Consider the following 25,851-nt stretch of genomic DNA (forward strand, 5'->3'; position numbering starts at 1 on the left):
TCTGCTCACTGTATCCACGTCAAATCTGCATGTGACTTGACCTTATTCCTAGGAATATGAGTGGAAATCTATGGCTGATCTTGAATCATGTGATGTTAAATGTTAGCTTAGGTAGGAGAACTATGGAAAGATGTGGCACTTAGGTCAACCAAAGTCTCTTCTGGGTCATATCTCCATTGCTCTGCATTTCCATTTTATGCTTTTATTTGCCTTTGTGACACCTTCCTCATGGTCATATGACATAAAAATACATGGGTGCTTTTTATAGGATAATAATCCTTTCTCCTGTAGTTCAGTAAATTTGTGATTTCATTATATGAGTACTCCCATTATTGACCTAGATAACAACCCATTCAGGCCTGCCCACCCTATGTGGTTCCTCACTCTGCCATCCTATAAAATCTTGCCCAGGGATCTACCCAATATGGTTGGGGTGTTTTCCTCCAGGTTGTCATGACATTATGCAGCTAGCAGTGTATATATGGGCAGTTCATCCCTTTCTCTCATTATTTGACTTGATTCACCTCTTTTCTTTCTGGATTATTTCTCTGATGAAAATCTCCAATGTATATTTTTCATCAAGCAAATTAAGTCCAAGCTATGTGTTTCATAAAATTGAAAATGTGATTCATAAATTTCATTATATATTATTTTTACTCATGTCTCCCCAATCTGGTGACAGTTATTTTTAGGTCATGTTATAGATCTTTCTAGTTTTTGATTTGTGTTAACCCAGCATACATCAAACTTTTAGATGCCGATTAACAAATATATGAAATTATAAACTAATAAGCTTTTATAAATATAAATGCAAACTATCTGATAGCTGAGGTTACATTTTCCATTTTATATGTGCAAAAATGAAGGAACATGGAGAAGAAAACAAAAAAATATAGATCTAGGCAGAAGTTCTATTTCTGCCATATAACAGAGAAATTTATGTCTTCAGTACTGGCAAAACAAATTACTTTCAATTGTAGGTTTGTTTGATATGTTTAAAACAAAAACAAATTAATTAGATTTTTCTAACCTCCTGTTCTCCTAATGTCACTTGTCGATATTTCATAGTTGCCTTTGATCCATTAGAGGGATAGTCTGGCATCCTATATAATTCCCTGAGATAATAAGAGGATTATCAGGATGCAAATTAGTCCCGAGCAGAAATACTCAGGAGGATGTGAACTGAACCACTGAGGTGGATTTCTGTCCATACTCTATAGGCCAGTGAAATTACTTGCCTTTGCAAAAACTTTAGGTACAGTGAAACAGTGTTTTTAATTGACATAGATGAATTCTCCAACAGCAGCTATAGCTACAACATAACCTCAAGCTGAATTTATGAGTATAAACAAAAAATACTTTAATGCTCATAAGAATCTACATTATAAAAATGGTTGTCTTAAATCTAGGTAATATATCCCATCTTTCAGTGTGAGATTTTTTTTAATTGGGAAAAAGCTAAAGATTTTATCTAAAAACTGAATTCAGTGACCATTTGATTTTTCAGATGAAAGACCATGTATACACATTTACAACTTTAAAAAAACCCAAATGTGATTTTTTTCTATTCTGTTTTCTCACTGTCAACTTTTGTCAGTTTTAAAAATAATTGTCTTTATCCCAAAAGAGGAAACATTTGCCATTCTCTGTAATTTTTTGAAGAATTACACACAGTATATATGTAATAAGTGGTTGCTGAGTGAATGAAAGAGGTGTTGTATCTGACTGAAGGTTGAAAAGTATTCTAACCATTTGAAAGAAAAGTTTATTGCTCAAGTAAAGCTTGACTGAAATTCAGGTAATTGTATTTTTCCCTTAATTTGCTGGCCAGAAGGATTGATAAAATTTGTTCTTAGAATATTTAATTTAATATTCATTTTAGATTTATGTGAATTCCTGTAGAATACTTTTGACGAGAGTCATACAGGATAGGCAGGCCTGAATAGACTATCTTACTTGTCTTATACTTGGATTGCCTTTATACTGAATTTTCATGATTAAAAATTTACACTGAGCCTGAGGCCACACTTCATCAAAGCATGACTTTAACTTTGCTTGGCATTTTTGTAGGAATCGTCAGTTGGAAGGGATCTCTGTGGTGGCACAACAGTTTCATGAAACATTAGAACCATTGATGGAGTGGCTCACAACCACCGAAAAAAAGCTGACAAATTGGGAACCCATAGGAACGCAAGCTTCTAAACTTGAGGAACAGATTGCTCTGCACAAAGTAAGAAAGAAACCACACAGTAGAAGGAATAAATTTTCAACTTAGTTTCTGATTTTATGATACTAGGAAACCCCATAAATTTGATTGATGTACCATTGATCTGTGCCACTATTTGCCAAGTCCTGTTCTTTGTACCTTGGTGTCCTCTAGAATCCTAAAATCTTTCTCTTTCTCTCTGCTCGTGTGACCACAAACGTTGCTGAGATTCTCATACCTCTAGCTTGGACTACTGCAGTAGTAATTGCGCAAGTTCCTGGGTCTCCATCTTTCCCCAGGTGGATTCATCCTCCACACGACTGCCGAAAGAATCTTCCTAAAGCAAGATTTTACCTCATCACTCCTCTACTCAGAAATCTTCCCTGTTGTCTCTAGGATAAACTACAAACTCCTCTGCTTGGTGTTTAAATCAGCCCATCACAATTTGACTCCTGTCTTACCTTTTTTAGACTGAATTCACATGATTGCCCTTCATACACACTTATATTTAGACTAGCTTGATTTACCTGCTGTTCACTGAACTAAGCATTGACATCTACCTCCATGGCTTTACATAGTCTGTCCCTTTTCCTAGAAAGTGCCACCCTCCTTTGGGAATCCATCCCTAAATTCCCCTAGTTGTTAGTGTTCTTTCCTTCCTCTGTTAATCTTATATTTGCTTGCCTTTGTATATTTTGTATACCTCAGTAGAATGTAAATGTCTTTAGGGCAGGGTTATAAAACATCTTTGTATTTGGATTGCCTAGTCTGCTCAAGTCAAAAAGCATTTATTAAGGGCTTACTGTGTGCCAGGCACTGTGCTAAGCACTGGGAATATAAATACAAACAAAAAGAAGACAGCCCTGTCCTAAAGAGCTTACTTTCAAATGTAGGAAGACGAGCTAAAAAACAGATTGTGATACAAGGTACCTGCATAGTGGGAAAAGTGGTAAAGTCTGGAGGGTGAGAAGCAGAGCTAGGAGATAAATAAAAGATGCTCAGCCTAGGGTTGTTCTCAAAATGACATTTTCTGTGAGGAACTCCCCAATGAGAGAAGGGGGCCACCAAGCCTGGAGGGAACTTCCAGGTGGAGAAGGCAGCTTGAGGAGTGGGGGTAAGATCTGTGAAGTCATAAGCTGAGGAAGAAGAGGAATTAAGTCCCTTTCAGAAATGTAGATAATAAATGTTTGTTGGTTTTTATTAAATGTCTTATGCAGAACTTAAAATTCCTTTAAACATTTTATTATTTGATTATATTTCTGTTTTCATTTTTATTTGTCCATTTTTTGGTTATCTCTATTTTCTTTTCTTTTTGAACTTCACTTAGGCCTTAGAAGATGACATCATCAATCACAATAAAACTTTACATCAGGCTCTTAGCATTGGCCAGTCTTTAAAGATTTTGAGCTCCAGGGAGGATAAAGATGTGTTGCAGGAAAAACTAGACTCCTTTCAAGTTTGGTACATTGAGATTCAAGGAAAAAGTCACAGCAGGTCTGAGCTACTCCAGCAGGCCTTTTGTAATGCTCAGATTTTTGGCGAAGATGAAGTGGAATTGATAACCTGGCTGAATGAAGTTCATGACAAACTCAGCAAATTGTCAGTCCAAGATTACAACATTGATGGGCTATCAAAGCAACAATCTGAACTTCTGGTATTTTGGTTTCTTTTTTTTCTTTTTAAATTAATTTAATTTCCTTTGTTTCCATTATTTCTGTTATTTTATTTTATGTTTCTTTCTGATTGTTATGAACATATTTCCATATGGATACCTATATTTATGTATAATGTCTGTGCACACAGTGCACATGGTTATTAGTCACTCCAGTGGATAAGGGTTGTATAAAAAGGGAGTATAACAAATTATGGGGTAGAGTATTGCTTATGGTAGATTAAGCCATACCAGTGAAAAGGGGATCATGAAAGAAGGAGAAAACAAGCCATCATCATGAATTGTACTTTTGAAATGTGTGAATTATTGTTCTAGTTCTCTGAGAGAAACTAAAATTTACTTTGGATTTAAATTTTTGCCCAAATTAAAATGCTGCTTACCTGTCTTTAGGCTCTACAAGAGGACATTCTACTCAGGAAACAAAATGTTGATCAGGCATTGCAGAATGGTTTAGAGCTCCTAAAACAGGCAACAGGTGAGAACTTTAAAGAAGCAATGGAAGTGGAAGATACCATTTTTCCAGGGGTCAGTGAAGGACTTGAGAAAAAACAAATAAGATTAGCTTTGTGATACTGGGCCCACTTCAGACCACCCCTGCCCCCTTTTGTGGTGAATTCTTTGATGACCATTCAAGGATTTGTGGAATATGGTATCACTTTGGTTCCCATGACCTCACTGCAGTTCTCAGGACAAGCTGTGTGTATTACTCAGGATACAGAAGCCCAGTACTGATGTGGATTCCTTTTCTTATTGTGGAGATAGTTGCTCCAGAAAAGAGCATAGCACAGAGGCATTTTTTTTAAAGTTTAGTTGTGATACAGTTAAAATACAAATACTGTGGTGAAGTCAGTGGATCAGTGAAAGTTAGAATATTGTTTTTATTGATGTGTACCTGAACCCACTAAAGAAAATTACTCAATTGTAACTCAGTGAGTTGAAAGTATTGTAATAAAATGTAAACTTGTGTTAGAACTATTGGCTGGTTATAGGAAAGCTAGCCTTGACTCTCAGGCTCTTTCTGGTTCAAATGTTTTTATTCTACCTATCAGTCCTTAACTGGTTTGGCATTTGGATTTTTAATCAGCCATTCATACTCTAAGAAAATATTGCACGTAAAGGAGTTTAATTATATTTGGTTCAAGTTCATTTACATCTTCAGAAGAAAGAAAAAAAAACTGCCCAGTACTTCTATCAACACCAGAAGATCTTAGAAGAACCTATTTTTAAAAATTTTATTTCTCAAGAAGTAATATACATTTGAATTTTTAGGTGATGAAGTCTTGATAATTCAAGATAAATTGGAAGGCATTAAAGCAAGGTACAAAGACATAACTAAGTTGAGTTCTGATGTATCTAAGACCCTGGAGCAGGCCTTGCAGCTTTCAGGAAAGCTACAGTCCACCCATGAAGAGCTTTGTACATGGCTTGACAAAGTAGAAGTGGAATTACTTTCATATGAAACTCAGGCCCTGAAGGGAGAAGAATTAAGCCAAGCACAAGAAAGACAAAAAGTATGTTTAATTCATATGTTTTTCCTCTCTGTTATCTTTTACATATTTGCTTTGTAATGAAATAATAATAGTTTTCTAGTTTAGTTAATGATATGCCTCCTGGAAAGAAAAATGCACAAGTTGGCAACAGACCAACTGTCTAAACAGTCAGAGGGCTAGAAATAGGATAGCTCTTTCTAGAGTCATGTGGTACACTTAAAAGTTTGGGGATCATTTTTACTAATAGTAAAATAGAAGGAGACTTACATGCTATTCTTTACATGCTGTTTCATGCTAACAGATTTCAAAATGGCTACCAGTTGTTTTTTTTCTGCTGGATTTCAGTAAAGAGAGTCATTTCCTTTTATGGAAATGCCCAGTATTTAAAAAACACTATTAATCTGAGATTAATAAAAATGCCTTTGGGGATTCTAAAAGATATCCCCAATGAAATAGACTTCTGTTAGACCAAACAGACTTGTCAGAGATGTTGGCTATGATTTTTTTTTTCATTCCTGAAGTGTGGTCTCACGTTGGTAGAGTGGACACATAGCACACTACTCTTTCCATGAATGTGATTTTATTTGGATGATTGGATTATTGAATGAATGCTTGCCATCTCAGAGAGTTACTTAATTTGGGCACCAGTTTTCTTCTTAATTTGTCAGTGATCGACTGATGGAGAAATAGCCTTCCAGCATATCAAGAATATGTTAGTTTACTTCTTTTGGGTTCCTCAGTTAAAATACTGACACTTTGGAATTTTTATTGAATTTTGAAGAATTAAGGGATGCTATACTGACAGAAGGAATACATTTAAATACCACTCAATAGAAGTTCCTCTTAAGAAATCTGATTTTCTCACAGCTTTCAATAACAAAACCTAATGTTACTGAAGTGGGACTGATATAGGAAATAACTGGCCTACAAAATTCTTCAGCCTCATAGAATAGAATGGAAACATGTGGAAGCTGTGTTAATTTAGGCCAAATATTTGTATATTTAGCTTAAATTCCCTTTTCAGGAGTTGAAAAAAGAAGCCAAGAGCAACAAAGACTTAGTAGATGCCCTTAATGAAGTCAGCAGTGCCCTGTTGGAACTGGTGCCATGGAGAGCAAGAGAAGGACTGGACAAAATGGTGACGGAGGACAATGAACGCTACAGATTAGTAACTGACACCTTAGCTCAGAAGGTGGACGAGATCGATGCAGCTATCCTGAGATCCCAGCAGGTATCTGTAAAAAAATGTTCTTTGGGCAATTAACAAAAGTGTCCCCTGAAGCTTCTATTTGAACAAAGGTTTTGGTTAATAATATTTCCATTCATTTGTTATGCTTCAATAACCAAAGGAGGGTGGATTTAAAAAGAATTTGACTTAGCTACTCAGACATCAGAATGCCCTAACAAAGCTAATCTGTACATTGTTGCAGCCATCTGTCTCATTGTTGAGTGGTTTATCCTTTCTGACACAGAAACTGGACAGATCAACTCAGCTTTTCAAATCCCATACTGTGTGTCTTTATGTACTGTTAACCTTATGCTTTTTCATTCTCAAATGTAATTTCTATTGGAGAAAACTTATTTTGAATTAGGATATGTGATTTAACCTTTCATTTACATGCAGAATTTGCAAAGAAGTCCCTAAACAAGATAAAAATTGATGTATTGATGTGGTCTTTTGCCAGGGTGGGCTATGGGGGATAGGAGAGTAGGTGGAAATTTATAATCATTTCTGATTTGTCTGGAAAATGATTATGTAGGGCACCTAGAGAGATAATCTGTGAGCATTTCACAGTCCTCAGATGCTCCCAGGTAATAGTCCTGAGAGAAATATAGGCAGTGAGCAGGACCCTAGCAAGATAAGCAATTTTTAAATGTTTTGATGAACTTTTACTGGACTCTGTGTGAATATTTACGTTATGTCATCAGACTCTTACAAATATTCTGTGTGGAAGCCAGAATGATATTGCAGTGTGCTTAAGAGAAGAGAGCTTTCAGAAAGTATACGACTAAGCTTTTGCTAACATTTCAAGATTTTATTTGCTGGGTGCTTCCTTTCAAAGCCACTAGAATCATATTTTAGCTGAGCTAGCCAAATGGAAAAAAGGAAAATCTGAATGAATTCTGTAGAGATAGAACTTCCTTTCTACAATTGACTTACAGTTTTCAATAGGATGAGTCAAATCTCATTTTAATGTTAATGGGTTTATGGTCATGAGCACATGAATATGATGACAGAGAAAGGCACTGTTGAAAAAAATTTTTTTGTGAAGAACATTTATGACATCTCATTCATGCATGAGGAATTTATGTCCATGTTGTCTTTGAATACTCCGGGTATTTTGATTATGTATGCCTGGTTATTGTGGATAATTAAGTTTGTTTATTTGTGAGGTTCATTTAGCTTTTGAAAAATATGAAATTTCTATGTTTTGTACGTTAAAAAATTTTGCTTCTGATTAATGTGCTAGAGCTTGAAGAGACTTTACAGTCCATCTAGGATAACCCTCTCATTTTACAAATAACTAAACTGAGGTTCTTCTGCAGAGCTGGAAGTGAAAAACCTCCATAAAAAGCAACAAAAGTATCACTCACTTTAAGGAAATGTTTCCTTGTACAGTAAGTAGGCTAGAGGTGATTAGCTCAAATCAGTGAGGGCAAGGCTAAGTGGGTCTGAAATCATATTGGTCCATTAGCTTTGGAGTTTGCTTAATCTATGATCAAAGTTGTGCAGTACATTCTTAAACCCTTAAAGAAACCCTTAAAGAAGACATTTTACCAGTGATTCTCATGTAAAGAGAGTATGGATGGTTTGGTAAAAATCCATTACCACTCTTAAAAAGAAAATAACTGAAAATGTATCCTACTGATGGTTGAGTCTTATCTTTATATAGAATTGATAGCATATTGGCTGTGATTGATTATTGGAAATCCCATTGACTTTCAATTTGAAAGATAAGATTTCTGAATAGTTAAGAAAGGAGTAAGCATTTATGTAGTGCCTACTCTGTGCCAGGCACTGTGCTAAGTGCTTTATAAATATTATCTCACTTGATCCTCACAATATCCCTCCTGTGGTTCAGGGTTTGTGTTGAGGAAGCTGAGGCAAGCAGTGCTCAGGAGTAAGAGTTGTGTCTGGATTTGAACTCAGGTCTTCCTAACTCTAGGCGTAGTGCTTTTTCCTTTGCATCGCCTAGCTGCCTCTGTGCCCAGATGTTCAGGTGCCAGGTTAGAGGCAAGAGAGGAACCAATTGATCAAGTTGTACATTTTGTAGAAGCAGTGGATGGTATGAATGCATTCTCTACCATATAAGAAGTACTTACCAAACTTGGTAGCTACATTATCATCCTCTCTCCCTTCTGAAATTTCCTAGCCCTTAGCAATTTTGTCTGTGCCTTTACTCTGTCCTTAAAGCTTCCAAAATGTAGAATAAAAGGAGAGAGGAGGATGTCCAAAAGAAAATGATCAAAAATGTAAAATGCCGCAAAGAGGTTGAGAAGGACAAGGGTTGAGAAAAGGCTACTGGACGTGACAATTAAAGAGATCTCTGGTCATATTGGAGTGGGCGTTTTCATTTGGATACTAGAGTTTGAAGTCATTGCAGAGGGTTTAGATGACAGTGAGAAGAAAGTATGTGGTAGCATCAATGTAGATCCCTTTCTCAAGCAATTTAGCCACAAGAGGGAGCAGAAAGGAAGGACAAAACTAGTAATAATAGTAGCATCAAGTGATGCAGAGGGGTGTGTGTGTGTTGGTGAGACTTGGGAATACTTGAGGGAGAGATCAGACATTAGAGGTAAGAGCTGGGATAATAAGGGTAGCAATCTGCTAGAGAAGATGGGAGGGGATGTGGTCAAAATGCATGTAGAGTGGTTGTCCTTGGAAAGGAGAAAGGCGACATCTTCATCTGAGACTGCAACGAAGGTGGATATGTTGGGCAGAAATGTGAATAATGTGACATGAGTAGGAAGGAATAAGGAAGACCTCTTAGTGAATGGCCTCAAGAGGCTTAACAGTAAAAGAGCGAGGTATATCATTTACTATGAGATATTATAATTTTACTTAGAAATAAAAATTTCCATCCTACTTTTTTTCTTTGCCTTATGCATAAAAATGTGCTCTGCCTCAATTGATGCCATTGTCATGATATGCTGAAGGAAGTATAATGCTGTCAGTATTCTCTAAATTTTGCAAAGCTCTAGTCATTCCTCTCAAGTTACACTTTAGTTGAATATATCAATATTTTTTACATCATAACCATAGGATTTTGAGCTGGTTGGGGTCTTAAGAAAATGTCACCTTGTAATTTGGCATGAGAATTTGATGACTAGAGAGGAAAAAGGACTGGATCAGAATTACATAGATACTATAACACAGTATAGTAGATTCAAACCCAGGTAGGTCCTTTGACTCAAAGTTAAGTGCTTTCAGCTGTAACACGCTGCCTCAGTTCTCATAGATCAACAGAAAAAGAAGGTATTCTTCAACTTAGAAAGCAAAAAAAAATTGGGGGCTTAAATTATGTTTATAGAAATGCCCCGCTCCATCCCCCCAATATGTCAGGGTTTGGAGATTAAATTGTGAAGTAAAAAAGTACTGTTTAATGAAGATTCTAATTTCTTGGTTCTTAAAATTTTGCCCATATTTGTAGTATTAGGTCTAAATTCCCAACTTAATATTTCATTGGAATACAGCTGTGGCCCTGGGTCCTCAAAACTTCTGCCTGCAGAGAACAAGCTCTAGGAAAGTCTTACTAGAATGAAAAGTTTTTGAATATCTTTGGACCTAATGATCAGTTGCTTTTCTGTTGTCTGAAGACCACTCTAGCAAAAACTGGAGACACTTATAAGGATACACAAGGTGTGATGAAATTTTAGGCCATAGGCAGCCTTGAAGATTGTTGACTTAAGAAGAATTGCTATCTGCATTAACTGAGGGACTACTGAGAGAGACAAAACACAGGTTCTGTATTAAGGTGTTAGAAAATTTAAATAAGTGATGTATTTTTCCTTGTTTATTGTAGGTTCTGCCAAAAATTATTCTTGCATTATAAATTCCAAGATATTGAGATAGTTTTTGAAAAGAAAGCTTCTAAATATTTGTATATGCGCACACATATTTAAAAGTTGTCAAGTTGTGTTACCTTGGACTAACTATGAACCATTAGAGGAGGCTAAAAGTAGTGATTTGTTTATTCCAAGATGTAAAAGACTGAGGAAAGGAACTTATTTATTATTATTATTATTATTATTATTATTATTATTATTATTATTATTATTATTATTTGCGAGGTAGTTGGGGTTAAGTGACTTGCCCAGAGTCACACAGCTAGTGAGTGTTATGTGTCTGAGGCCGGATTTGAACTCAGGTTCTCCTGACTGCAGGGCTGGTGCTCTATCCACTGTGCCACCTAGCTGCCCCATTAATTATTTCTTTTCCAAGGGTCTGAAGGTTTGGGGTATTGGGCAGTGGAGAGAAAGACATGACAACATGGTTTAAATAGGGTCAGAATGGAACTACTCATAGGATGGGCAAACTAGCACTGGGTTTGTGGGAGACCATTTATGTCAGACAGAAGACAGATACTTTTGCTTGAATAATGAACAAAACTTACACGTTTAGTCTATTATATTTAAAAAAAAGAAAAAACTTAACTCCTTATCAGCATCAACCAGCGTGCTATTGTAAGTGGAAAATCATGCTGTGGAAAATAATTTTTTTGAGGATTAAAAAGCATAACTTATGGAAAGAGAGTGAGGATTGTATGATACGACCGTGTACATGATATATCTAATCAACTAGCTGAAGAGTGATTGAGCAGATTTACAAAGGTGCCTATTCTGAGACTATTTCTAAGGATAATTATTACCTGAATGGGGGCAAAATAATGTAAATAATGGTGGAGAGTTTTCTAGAGATATCTGTTACTTCCCATCCCCTCGGGGCAGGTGCCATTATCTGAGATAGGAAATCTAAGCAATTTTGTATTCAGAACCTAAACAAAATAAGATACTCTTTGTTTTCCTGTTTCTTTCATAGCACATTTTAACCTAATAGGTTATGTGGAGTAGAGGAGGGACATTTGTCCCTGAAGGATGAACAAAAAAGAGAATCCGGTTTGTAAAGCCACAGTTCTCTTCTAAGATACTGGTTTGTTCGTTACCTGAAGCCTTTTTATAAATATGCCTTTGTCATTGTTGAATGTTATGTATGTACCTCACAGACTTCAGAAATCCTGGATACGTTTTTTCCATGATTAGATTACTTAGCCATATCTTCAAAGTAACTCTAAACATAATCCTCAAAGTAAGTGGTACTGGGGTGGATTTTTAACAAATGACAAATAAGCAGTTTATTACATCTCTGAGAATCAGACTTGGAATAAAAGGCTTTGAGGTAAAATGCAGAGAGGCCTGGAGTTGGAGAGATCTGGGTTTAATTCTCGGCTTTGCCTCTTATTACCAATGTGACATTGGGCAGATCTCTTTCCTTCCTAGAGCCATAGATTCCTCACCTAGTTCCCTTCCACTTCTCAATCATGTGTGAGTCTATGAAAAGAGTGCATGTTGATATATCTGAAGGGAATAGAGCAGACCTGCACAACTTGTAAATTTCTTTGGGGGCAGATAGGTTAGACTAGAGACGAGACAGACTGATTATGGTTAGTTTCTGCGGGTCACATAACAAACAGGAGAAAATACGCAATGGCAATGCTACATTTTTTGCAGGCCACCCCAAAATCTTTTGGTAGGCTCTAAGCAGTCTGAGGGCCATATGCTGGAATAGAGCAAAACTTCAAGTCATTCAAGGAAAGACAGATGTACTTTGATCCAGAAGGGTCAGTGAAAGAAAGTGGATTATAATGTCAATAACAAGAAACAAAGAGGAAGGAAATTCTAATGAAAATAAAGAAATAAAAACTTTGACTAAGGGAAAAGGGAGTTAAAAGGATGTCCTGTTCTGACATAAATGTACCTGTAAACACTCAAAGATTGATGGATCTATAGTTCTCTTCAAATTTGTTTGTTTAAAAAAACTGTTTTGGGGGTAGATGTTAAAGTGATTAACAAAACTGAGAGGAAATGCTGATAGAGAATCTTTGAATATGTTCTGAATAATAAAGAAAGCATGCTGTTTTTCTTTTATATTTTAAATTCTTAGTTATAGTTAAATGTATTTTTACTTATACTGCCTCTGAAATTCTGAACTCATGGAGCACAAAACAGCTTTGTATGAGAAATTAATATTAGGTACTGCAGTGTTTTAGGAATCAACTATAGGTATTTAGCTGTATTAACTATAGATGTTTCACTGTATCACTTTCAGATATTTTCAATTAACTACTTACACAAAGGTCTAAGGTTGGTTATAACAAACTACCAGGAATAAAGTAGCTTTTATTTTTTACAAAAAGAATAAATGAACTATAAAATGGTCTTTCGAATAATTTTCCAAGGTGTCACTTCAGATGCTGAGTTGATTAACTTTTTATTTGAAATGTTTATTGAGCAATTGGGAAAGATAGGGCCAGACCAAAAAAAAAGTTTAAAAAAAATTTAGAGGTTTAATGGACTTTAAAAACCTATGAATAAGCATTTATTGAGCACCTGTTATATGCTTTATTTTTATATCTCTAGATATAAAAAATGAGAAAAGATAGTTCCTGACTTTGAGGATCTCACAGTCTAGTTGGGGAAATTCAACATGCAAACAACTATGAATGAACAAACTATATACAGAATAAATAGGAAATAATTTATTGAGGGAAGGCACTAGAATTGAGAGGAATCAGGAAATGCTACTTATAGAAAGCAGGGTTTTAGCTGAGACTTGAAGGAAGCCAGGAAACCAGGAGATGCAGATAAGAAGAGCATTCCTGACATGGGGGACAGCTAGTGAAAATGCTTGGAATAGTAAGATGGAGTGTCTTCTTTGAGAAACAGAAAAGAAAGCCAGTGTTTGAAGCCAGGATTGAAGAATGGGTGGGAGGAGAGAAGAGGAATGTAAGGTGTAAGAAGACAGGAAAGATTGGCGGGGGTGGGAAAGGAGGTCAGGCTGTGAAGGATTTGGTATTTTATCCATGGAGGTGACAGGGAGCCACTGGAGTTTATTAAGGGGATGGAGTAGGTTGGACCTGTGCTTTAGTAAATCACTTTGGAAGCTGAATGGATGATGGACTGGAGTGGAAAGTCTTGTGTTAAGCTCTGCCCTGCTCACGCCATCACTAGTATGTTACATCCAGTTCTGGGTGGCATGTTTTAAGAAGGATCTTGACAAACTGAATCCTATAAAATCTTAGATGCCTTATTGTTCCATCAAGGTCACCCTGGGTTTTCAAAGACTGTCAAAGTAATAACACAAGATCTGTGAAGTTACTCGATGCTAAATGCCTGCAAGTAGGATTTGGGTATAGAGAACATAAGATCATGAGTGTGTTCAACATACTCTGTTGCTTTTAAAGAATGGCTTAATAGAAGTGGCATCAAGGAGGTGTATGACAAGAAACAGAGGTAGATTGGTCATGTAGTGACAGTGAGGGATAACCATTAAAACTTTACTAGAGATCTAGGCCCTCAGCATATTGGGTAGATGCCCTGTGGAGAGTTTATAGGAGGACATATACAAGAGTCACAGAGGAGAAGTCATGGGTGAGTTACACAATGGGGATCACGACATGGAGATCACAGATCCATTATAGTGTTGAGAAGCTATAGTGTGTCCAGAGGAGAACAGTGAGGATGGTGAGTGAATCTGAAACCATATTGATACAACTGGTTGAAGGACACAGAAATATTTTATCTTGGAGAAGAATTTGTTTAGGGAGGAAGGAAATAATAACTACCTTCAGATATTTATGAGTTTGTCATGGAAAAAGATATTATACTTATTCTCTTGGCTCCTTATGGGAGGAAGCTAGGTCCAGTGGATGAAATTTGCAGATAGGTAAATTTCAGCTCAATATAATGAAAAATGTCTTAATTGAAATAGATGGTAGACAGTGGATAGAGTACTGGTCCTAGAGTCAGAAATATCTTGCTTCAGACCTTTACTAGCTGTGTGACCCTGAACAAGTCACTTAAAATTTACCTCAGTTTCCTCAACTGTAAAATAGGGAAAATAATAGCATCTGCCTCACCAGGTTCTTATAGGGTCAATGAAATAATATTTGTAAAAGGCACTTAGCCTGACACATAGGCAACTATATAAATGTTTATTCCCTTTCCTACCCCCCTAACATTTGGAACTGTCCCAGAATGGTATAAGTTGACCCTTACCTTTGACTTGTGTTGTACAGGCAAGACTAATAACCACTTGTTGATACTATTGTGGAGGGGAGTAATTCCTCAGGTAGAGGTTAGACTAGGTGACTCCAGTGATCCCTTCCAACCCTGATTCTCTCATTCCATGACTTTAATTCACCGATAGTTGGTTTGTACCATTGAGAGAAATATTGCTCACATTTAAAAGGACTCATTTGTTTGATCCATTAGGAATACAGTTTTACAAGTCACACAAGCAAATCATATTTTCTAAAATATTTGGTTTTATGTGGATTATATAAAGTAGGCACTGTTCCATTATTACTTTCCTTTCTCTTTACCACCCATGGCTTTCATAATTTAATGGTAAAAAATGGTAAAAGAAAATTAATTAGCATTTCCCCAGATGCATAGGTAGGAAGTTTTTTTTTTAACTGTAATATATTCAGGTGTTTTCTTTATCTACAACCAATAATTGTGTTAGCAAAAGAAACATTTCCCCCCTCAGCCTTCTATTGTGGGAAGTTTGGATTATATCACTTTATCCTTCTCCTTGGGCTAGTCCTTAACAAAGCTAGCAGATATTAAATAAGCATTAGCGTTGAGAGCTTAGTATAATTAAGACTGCGAGATACATAGTAAAAATCACTGAGCAATAATAGCAGACTTAGATAAGTTTTCTTTTTATTTCTTCAGAAAGAAATAAGCTAGCTGATATATTACATGGAAGGATTGCATTGTGGAATTACCGGGGGGGGGGGATACACACACATACACCCTATTTCTTATTTTACTTTACCCTAAAGAAAATGTAATCCACTGGAAGCTTATGTTACTGTTACCACAGGTCAACCTTTTTATCACCTGCTACAGCCATCACATTATACTGTAAATAGTAATCAGTTAATAAATGAATAATGGATTTGGAATTGGAAACTGACCATATAAATCATCTAGTTCAACCTTTTCATTTTACAGATCTCTGGAAGTGACTTGTCTAGTGTCATTCAAGGAGTAAAAAACTCAAGTCCTCCTAAACATGTATTCTTTCTATGACACCACCCTGTCTATATTTAGCTGCTTATTAAAAACATCTCTCATTTTGTATAGGGGCAGCAAATAAATTTCATTTGAAGATGTTAATATCAGAATAATTTGTGAGTCATCCTAAATTGGGACATTTCCAGTGAGTTAAATTGTTTCCAGTCATTCCTAATGGTTGTTACTGACTCACTCTTTTCCTGCGTTTATTGAGTAGGCATTGTATACAGAGTATTAGGTTTTGAGGGAAGTTAAAGAAGAAGAACAGCTCTATTCTCTCTCTCTCTGTGTATATGTATGTATGTATGTGTACACACACACACACACACACACATACACACACACACACACACGCACGCACTCTATAACATATAGTATAATAAGAGAGAGAGGGAAGCATAAATGCAAACATGAATAAAACAAAAAATAGGAACATTAAAACATAAACATTTGTTTTTAAAGGTACTTTAATTGAAAATAGAATCAAATCTCATGGCTTCAGGTTGCATGATATGCAGATATTTTCCAAATCACAACATCTTACATGTAAGTTCTTTTTTTTGCATGTAAGTTTATTAAGCTTCCATTTAAACACTTCCATCTATAGGGAATTCAAGGCTCTGTAAGACAACCAAGTCTCTTTTTGAACTGCTCTAGCTGTTAGAAAGTTCTGTCTTCTATTAGCTGAAATCTAGCTCCAGTAAGTATACTCATTTGTTCATTTTCTGACCCTTGGGCAGCTTAGAATATACCTTCATGCTAGCCTTCATGGCCTTCTACATTACAGCCCTCGAGGTATTCTTTCAAATCTTCTGTTTCCCAAGATACATTCATAGTTCTCACAATTGCTCCTCATGTGACAGGGTATCCAAAGCCTTCCCCCCACCTCCCACCCATTCAAGTGACCTTCCTTTGAACCACTAATTTGCCAGTGATCCTCCTAAAGTGTGTTACTCATAACCAGACATAATATTCTATATGTTATCTAATCAGTACAGTGAATAATAGAATGGGTAGCATATTTCTGGGCAACATGTCTCTGTTAATGTTCTAAGATGATGACAGTTATTTTAGTTGCCATATCACTCGTTGGGCCTACAGTGAATTGGTGGTCAACATAGTTAGTTTTCCCCAGGTCCTTTTCATGTGAAATGCTGTCATAACAATTCTTCCCTATATTACACTTGTATATTTTTTATCCTAACTATGAGTTTATAGTTGCACTTGTTAAATTTCATCCTTTTTCACCACAGTTTTACTGTAGCGTTGTAGAGGTGACATTGGACTTTGTGCCTGGACTGGAGCCAGGAAGACTCATCTTCCTGAGTTCAAATCTGGACTCAGACACTTACTAGTGTGACCCTGGGCAAGTCATTTAATCCTGCTTGACTCAGTTTCCTATCTGTAAAATGAGCTAGCAAACCACTCCAGTATCTTTGCCAGGAAAACCCCAAGTTGGGTCACAGAGACTGGGAAACGACTGAACAACAACAACAAAAACAGTGGAATTGCAAGCTCTAGTAGATCCTGCTAATTCTCATTTATGTGTTTCATGGTATACTCTATCTTGTTTCTCTGAGGATTAGCTTCCCTAAATCCAGAATCACTGGTGTTGTTCAGGCAAGACTGACAACCATCTGTTGATGTTGTGGAGGGGAGTAATCCTTTAGCTGGGAATTGGACTAGTTGGGTTCTGTGGTCCCTAAAATCAGAAAGAATCATTGCCAGAAGGTTTGCAGTGTGATCATTGCTTTTGGCTCATGAAGGTGGTCTACAGATAGTTGGTGACCTATGTTGGTAGAGGAAGTCCCCACACAAGTAAAACCACTAATCCTCAGTGTAAAAGTACTAAAATAATTAAATGTCAACTTATTGGTTATGATTCATTGTGAAAAATTAGCAAGAGTTTACAAAACAGAATATGTCAATTCTATTTCCTATCTTTCTCAACTTTGAGCCATCAACATATTTGATATATATCCTTCTGTCTTTATCAGAGTCATTGATAATCAAACAGTTGAAACGTCAATTTCACAGTCATAAGGTGAATAAATCTAAAGGAACAGTAAGCTTAAGGTTTTGTGAAAAATTTCAGAAAACACAAAAATTCCCTTCAATTACAGTTTTTAGTGTCAAAGTGACTTGAAGTTGATTAAAACAAAAACAAAAACAAACAGCCTAACATAAAACTGTAGGAACTGTTGAGAGAAGTATACATATAAGGCAGATAATCATGTTGCCAGTTTTTAATACCATACTATATTTTTCACTTCTAAAATTGTTAGTTACTTTGAACACATTAAAATTGTGTTGTTAATAACATTTATAACAAAATATTATTGGAAATTATTACTTCTGTTAAATATGGTATTTAAAATGTTGCATTATAATATCATATACCATTTTCTTCCACTGGAATGCATCTTTAATTTTATAATAAAAATTGGTGAGAAAATAGGATTCACTGAATGAAGAAAAATACTTTGAAAGCAGATTTCAAAGAGAGGGATAACCATAAAGCCACACTGAAATGTATGTACACAGGGGATAATACACTCCAGTGTTTAGATGTTGTATTAATCTTATCTGAAAAATGTGCTTACTTTTGCTAGCTTAGATTTTAATCAAACTCCTAAAGAAGAAAAAAAAATCTTAATCACTCAAGCCTTTTAAGAACCTATTAGGGGCTACCAGGTACTGTTCTAGGCACTTGGGAACAAAATGACAAAAGCACTGCAATATTTGCCTTCGAGGAGCTTATGTTTTAATTAGGGAAATATATAGGTACAGATACAGGCAAACACAAAAAACGTATAGGTAACTTTAAAAACATATCAAGCAGATACAGGATAACTTAAGAGGAGAAGGTACTAACTAGTATGTTTTCTGAGGGAGGACAGGAGGAGAAAGATGAGAAAAAAATCATGCAGAAGGAGGAGAACTTTGATCTAATTTTTAAAGAAAATCAGAGATTCCAAAAGGCAGAGGTGAGGAAGATGAGGATTCAAGCATGGGAGATTTTAATTTTCTTGCCTTCTCAATGGGTGGGAGGAAGAGGTAAGAGGAGGGAGAATTTGGAACTAAAAACCAAAACCAAAACCAAACCAAAACCAAAACAAAACAAACACAAACAAATAAAAAATAATAGACATGGGGAGAGACAGCCAGAGCAAAGGTATAGAAACAGTAATGTCATGTGAGGATTAACAAATCCGTCTGTGTGTCTGAAACATAAACTACATGGAGGGGAGTAGAATATAAGAAGCTAGAAAGGTAGGGTAGGACCATGTTGTGAGGAGCTTTATGTGCTAAACGGGGGAGTTCTATTTTTTCCCCTAGGGGTAATGGGGAGATACTGGAGATTATTGAATAGGGTGGTTGTTATGTTCAGACCTGCACTTTAGGAAAATCAGTTTGATAGCTCTGGGGAGTATAGACTACAAAGAGAAGAGACAAGGTAGGGAGACCAGTTAGTCTAACATTGTAGTTTAGTCAACAGAGGATGAAGGACTGAACTAAGATGCTGCTTGTGTAAATGAGGAGAAGAGGGCAAGTGCCTGAGGCGGTGTGGTGACAGAAACACTTCTTTGCATACGTAACTAAAGAAATTACCAACCATTATTTAACCTTTCTCTATGCTGAGTGATTTTTGCCTTATTGCAAAATTATAAGAAAGAAAATTTCTTTAAAAATATAAACAGTGATTATTCTGGAATTTGTGTGATAACTTGCTGAAGTAATTTGTGTCTTCCTGATTTAGTTTGATCAAGCCGCTGATGCTGAATTATCCTGGATTGCAGAAACTGAAAAGAAACTTAGGTCTCTGGGTGATATTAGACTTGAGCAAGACCAGACCTCTGCTCAGCTTCAAGTTCAAAAGGTAAAAAAATGTATTTTTAGCTATCATTTTAATGGCTGGTCAGTGTTCTTCCAGTCTAGAAAACGTACTACTCTGTAATTTGATTTTCAAGATATGCCAGTGCTATTCAGTAGTTTACCTGGCTTGCATTTTTATTATTATTTTTTGGTAACCCTCCCTCTCCTTCTCCCCCCTATATCAGGCATTTACCATGGATATTTTAAGACACAAGGATATTATCGATGAGCTTGTTAAATCTGGGGATAAAATCATGAGCAGTTGCAGTGAAGAGGAGAAACAGTCCATGAAGGTAAACTCCTAGAACATGGTGCTTATAGCTTGACTAATAGTGTGTATGAAGCCTTACAGGCATCCATTAGTGAGCAGTTGCAGTGAAGAGGAGAAACAGTCCATGAAGGTAAACTCCTAGAACATGGTGCTTATAGCTTGACTAATAGTGTGTATGAAGCCTTACAGGCATCCGTTTGTTTTTCTATTGTTATTAAAGTAGCTAAACTCTTTTATGTCAAATCGTATTTTGGATCAAGCAAATGGACAGAAGTATTTTTAAAAAGAGTTATAAACCTGGAGACATAGCTCCTACTTGAAGACTGAGTTTCTGACTGGTGACTTTTCTTGTTTTTTATACTTCAAGTAGAGTTGAGTATCTTGAGCAAAAGTGTTATCAAAAATTTATCTTTTCAATAACATGAAAAAGCTAATGAAGAAGTTCAGACATGGCTTAAGTGGGCCCAATCAACTGAATGCTTAGAAAAGGAAGCCCTTTGTCCTTTAGTGATTGCTCTTTTTAAATAAAAAGGAAAGTTGTTTAAAAAAAAAAGGATTACAAAACTGGCCCCAAGTGTGTTTAAAACTGACATTCAGCTAAAATAAGATAACATCTGGGTGGTCTGACAAAACTAAGTATTTTAGTTCTTCTGGCAAAAAATGCTGAAAAAAACTGACAAATTCCTAAAATGAGATTTTCTCTGTTATATTTGTCTTCTCTGATGAATTTGTATAGCAGTTACAATAATATGCAGACTTTTATTGTACTGTCCCATGCCTTCCTATCCAAAACAAAGATTCCCACCCCCCTTTTTATTAGATCTGTCCTTTGTTCTTTTAAAGATTCAGCTTTGAGTATTTTTAAATCTTTCCAAGGGAGGGCTCTTAGCATGTTCACCTTCTGTAATTTCCTCTTGATAAGCAGTGTTGTGTGTTCGAACCCTGGCTCTTACAAATGGTGTAACTGTGGTCAAATCCCTCATTTGTAAAATAGTACTTGCCCTAGCTGTCCTATCAGATGAGCAAGGATCAAACCAGGTCATATATGTGAAAATACTTCAGAAATTTGACACTGCAAAGGTATCATTTTTATTTGTCCAAAACTTTGGGTATTTGTATTTCTGCAGTATAGCTTTAAGTATATTCTACTTCGTGACTTCATTTAAAGTATTGCATAATGGATAGGGAGTCTACCTCAAAACCAGATTCAAGGCTCAGGTTCAAGTTCTAATTCTGAAATACACTGTCTGTATGACCCTGAGCAAGTCACTTAAATGCCTAGTGGTTTAGACCACTCTCTAAAGCTGTAAGTTGTGGAGAAGGTGGCAGAAATGAATTCCTTACCTGGGAGTTTCCTGTGCCAATCAAACCACAAGTTTTGTCCATATGCCAGTCTCTATGGTCGTATGAGAGAGGCAGTATGTCATAATAGTTAAAGAGTTGGTCTTGAAGTATGGAAGACCTGAGTTAAAATCTCCCCTCTGACAAATAAGTGCTTTGTGGCCCTAGGCAAATCATTTAATCTCTTAGAGCCCAAGGCAATTCTCTTAAGACTCAAAGCAGCAGAAAGGATGTTGACCTGCAATGGTAGAGGGAGTTTAGGTAGCAGAGGAGTTCTCTGTATAAATGAAATCACAAATTTAGTCACTGTCTTCATCATGCTATCACACCTTGCTTTTTTTGTTTTTGCTTTTGTTTTTTAAAGTCTTCAGTGACCTCCTTAGGTTAGTGATTTTTTTAAAGTAGAAATTTAGTGTTTTAGTTATTAGTTAGAAAAAAATAAAAATAACTTTAGGAAAGGATTAGGAATAAGTGAATCTAGTTGCCATGCAGATATTTCCTTTTATGTAGCATCAAGTCATTATTACCACTTTCTAGAGTATTTGGGATTTCCTTTGGGCTTTATGAATATGTTCTAAGGTATAGATCAGAATTTGAACTGAAATCCTCTTTATGTCTAATAATAGCACAGAAAACTTCACAGGGGAAAGTCTGTAACCTAATGTCTTATCTTGATTTTTATGTCTTTAATAAATTCTTCCAAGCAGTGCTCACTCTTAGAAATTGCCTTTTAAAAATAACTTATACATTTCTCACGAAGCGGTAGATGTTGCTGTAGGTATATCTATGACTATTATTTTCTAGGCCATAAGTGAAGGATATTTTAAAATATGGTTGTAAGATTTTCAACCAATCTAATTCAACATTTTTAAGCACCTCAATCAATATTTATTAATTGCCCCTATGCTCCAGGCACTGTGCTAAGTGCTGGGGATAACAAAAGAGCAAAAGAAAGTCCCTACCATCAAGGAGCTCACAGTCTAATGGGAGAAACCACAAACAAACAAATGTGTATAAACAATCAGAAGTAAATGAGGGGAAGGCACTAGAATTAAGAGAGGTTGGGAAAGTTTTCTTGGAGAAGGTAAGATTTTAGTTATGACTTAAAGGAAACCAAGAAAGTCAGTAGGTAGAGGTGAGGAGGGAGAATGTTTTAGGAATGGGGAGAAGCCAGAAAAAATGCCCAGAAAAATGGAATGTTTTGTTCCCTGGAGCAGCCAGGGGAGCAATGACACTAGATTTAAGTGTATGTAGTGGGGAATAAGATGTAAGAAGTCAGGAAAGGTAAGAGGAGGCTAGGTTATGAGGGGCTTTGGACTCCAAACAGAGGAATATGCATTTGATGGTGTAAATGATAGAGAGATACAAGAGTTTATAGTGATTGGTGGTGGGTTGGGGGGATGGTAGTCAGGCTTTAGGAAAATCACTTTGGTGACTGAAAGGAGAATGGATCTGAGTGGAAAGAGGCTTAAGGCAGGCAAACCAACCAGCAGGCTTTTGTAGTAGTCCAGGTGTGAGATGATAACAGCCTGTATCAAAGTGGTGGCAGTGTCAGAAGAGAGGAAGGGGTGTATTACAGAGATGTTGTGAAGATGAAATTGATAGGGCTTAGCAACAGATTGTATATGGGGGGAAGGTGGGGAGGGGGGAGAGAGAGAGAGAGAGAGAGAGAGAGATAGACAGAGAGAGAAGGAGAGAGAGATCAATGAAAGATAACATCTGAAGGATTAGGAAGTATAGTATTACCCTTTATAGTAACAGGGAAGGTGGTGGTGTGGAGGTTTGGGGAAAGATAATAAGTTTTCTTTTTGACAATTTTGCTTTAAGATATCTCCCGGACATCCAGTTTGAGATGTCTGAAATGTGTAGTTGGAGATGCAAGGTTGGAAGTTAGCAAAAATATTGGAGGAGGATAGGTAGATTTGACAATCATCAGCATAGAAATAAAATTTAAATTGAGGGGATGACCGTGAATTGGGAAATGGCTGAACAAGTTGTTGTATATGAATGTAATAGAATACTATTATTCCATAAGAAATGGTGAGCAGGCAGATTTCAGAAAAACCTGGAAAGACTTACGTGAACAGATGCTGAGTGAAGTGAGCAGAACCAGGAGAACATTATATACAGTAGCAGCAACATTGTGAGATGACCAACTTTGATAGACTTAGCTTTTCTCTGCAATACAATGATCTAAGACAATTCCAAAAGACTAAAGATGGGAAGTGCTATCCACATCCAGAGAAAGAACTAGGGAATCTGAATGCAGATTGAAGCATACTATTTTCTCCTTTTTTCCCCCCGTCTTATGGTTTTTCCTTTTGGTTCTGATTCCTTTTTACAACATGACTAATGTGGAAATATGTTTAATTTCATTGTATGTGTATAGCCTCTATCAGATTGCATGCTGGCTTGGGGAGGAGGAAGGAAAAGGAGGGGGGAAAATTTAGAACTCAAAATCTTATAAAAGTGAATGTTGAAAACTAAAAATAAATATATTTTTTAAAAAAGAATTGTGTTAGTACCTTAGGATACAGAGGTATTGTTATCTACTGATAATAGCAACACAGAGATATAGCATACTGAAGTTTTTTTTCTTTCAAGTTTACAGTCTCCTGATAGTGGGACTAGGCAAATAAAACATATACATAAATATAGAAGGGCATAGTGTGAAGAAATGAAGTACAGTGATTTGCTTTGGGAAATTTGTGGAAGGAGATAGTGGTAGGGTGATCACTGGAGACCTTAAAAGGATCCAGTGCAAGTTTGGTCTTTGATGACCAAAAATACCCATGAATGCAGTTAGGGGGAATCACTTCCAGGTATGAATGATATCAACAAAAGAATGGAGATGACAAAGGAGAGCATGCATGCTTCACCGAGAGTGGTCCAATTTTATTGCAAGCTAATGTGATTGGGGTTAAGTGGAACATGACATAAGACTAGAAAGGTAATTTAGGACCAGATTAAAGTGGATCTGGAAGTGGGGATTAGGCTTTTGTTTTTCAGGTTTGCAAAGCACCTTGCAGCCTTCCTTAAAAAAGACATATAGCGTATGTACTAGAAAGTACTGAATTTGGAGTCAGGATGCCTGCGTCTAGTGCAGATTTTTGCCTCTTAATCTGTGTATGAACCTGGCAAATCATTTCCTTTTTCTGAGTCTTAGGCTTTTCATCTGTAAATCAGGGAGGTTGAACTATACGATCGCTGAAGTAGCTTCTAGCTTTAAAATATTACATTACAAATTAAATATGAATTCTAAGTTTTAGCAAGTGAAAAAAACTCCTAATTACCTTAAGTCCTGGCTGGGTAAGCACATAATTTTATAATTTTGTTTTCTAGAAAAAATTGGATAATGTATTGAAGAACTATGATGATATCTGCCAAATCAACTCAGAGCGGTACCTTCAACTGGAACAGGCACAATCTCTGGTCAACCAGTTTTGGGAAACGTATGAAGAACTTTGGCCATGGCTGACAGAAATACAAAGGGTCATCTCTCAGCTCCCAGCTCCAGCTCTTGAATATGAAACTTTAAAACAACAGCAGGAAGAACATCGGGTAAATTTTATATAATTAATAATAATATTAACAACAACATTTATATAGGGCTAACTGTGTGCCAGTTGCTGTGCTAATTGCTTTATAATTATTATCTCATTTGAGATACTAACAAGGTAAGAGAATATTACTTTCTCTTTTTAAGGAAGATGCTGCTTTTTTATGATGTTTCTTATCCTATATATCCTACATGATGAGGATGTGATGTTCTTGACTTTATGATGATGTATATGCCCATATTAGTTTGTCTGTTACTGCGTGATAAAATACATTGAGCAGGTTGGCATGGGTAGGCTGCGCTCTCTGGGTCATGTCAGTGCAGCTTCTGTTGAATGAAATGCAAAATAAATCAAGTATTTTAGCAGAAAAAATAGATTTCCATTTCAGTGTGTTGCTGAAAAACGAACTTCTTATTTATATACTTGGATTGTTTTTTTTTTTCATTTTGTATGTAGTCATTAATTAGGTCCATCTAGAAAAGTAAATGAAGATCAGAAATGGATGAAAGAGATGGTGCACTGGTAGGGCCGTTGATCTTGGAAAGATTTTAAAGGATTATTTTAATGGTTAGATCTCAGTGTCAAAACAAATTCAAAATAAAGAACATTAATGAAAACAAATTTATGGAAAAAGATGATCAAGATGGATGAAAACAGAGTAGCAGAGTATAAACAGAGGACACACTTGGGGGGGAGGGGGGTCTTTTGTGGCTCATAGAGCTAATAGAAGTATAGAACTTTCTTTGAAGTCTCATTCCCTTGAAGAAGAATATAGCAAGATAAAAATGAACATAAACTTATAAATGATGTTTTAATTTACAAGGTAGTAAAATGCCTTGTTTTAAATACATATAAAACTACATTGTACTTCCCTCATATATTTGAAATATTGTCTGTAAATGCATTTCAGTCACCCAGAAATTATGACATAGTAGGGTAGGAAGGAAGAGAGAGAGAGAGAGAGAGAGAGAGAGAGAGAGAGAGAGAGAGAGAGAGAGAGACAGAGAGAGAGAGAGAGACAGAGAGAGAGAGAGAGAGAGAGAGAGTGAGTACTTATGCAGAGAGGGCGGGGTAAATCCAATTCTTCCGAATTTGAACTTGAAATGTTTTTGTTGCATTTAACAGACTGGTGT

At 36.2% G+C, this 25,851-nt stretch overlaps 1 protein-coding gene across 1 annotated transcript in view; it reads left to right on the forward strand.

The window, feature by feature from the left end:
• Positions 1–25,851, forward strand: part of DST (dystonin) — a 423,773-nt gene that overhangs the window by 330,209 nt on the left and 67,713 nt on the right. The window contains 7 exon segments of the mRNA XM_078155307.1: positions 2,071–2,230; positions 4,269–4,353; positions 5,148–5,389; positions 6,393–6,599; positions 19,431–19,550; positions 19,732–19,839; positions 24,501–24,719. Of these exon segments, the coding sequence (XP_078011433.1) occupies positions 2,071–2,230; positions 4,269–4,353; positions 5,148–5,389; positions 6,393–6,599; positions 19,431–19,550; positions 19,732–19,839; positions 24,501–24,719 (1,141 nt within the window).

Source organism: Phascolarctos cinereus, unplaced genomic scaffold (genome assembly GCF_003287225.1).
Source record: "Phascolarctos cinereus isolate Bilbo 61053 unplaced genomic scaffold, phaCin_HiC Scaffold_5;HRSCAF=322, whole genome shotgun sequence".
NCBI classification, from domain to species: Eukaryota; Metazoa; Chordata; class Mammalia; order Diprotodontia; family Phascolarctidae; genus Phascolarctos; species Phascolarctos cinereus.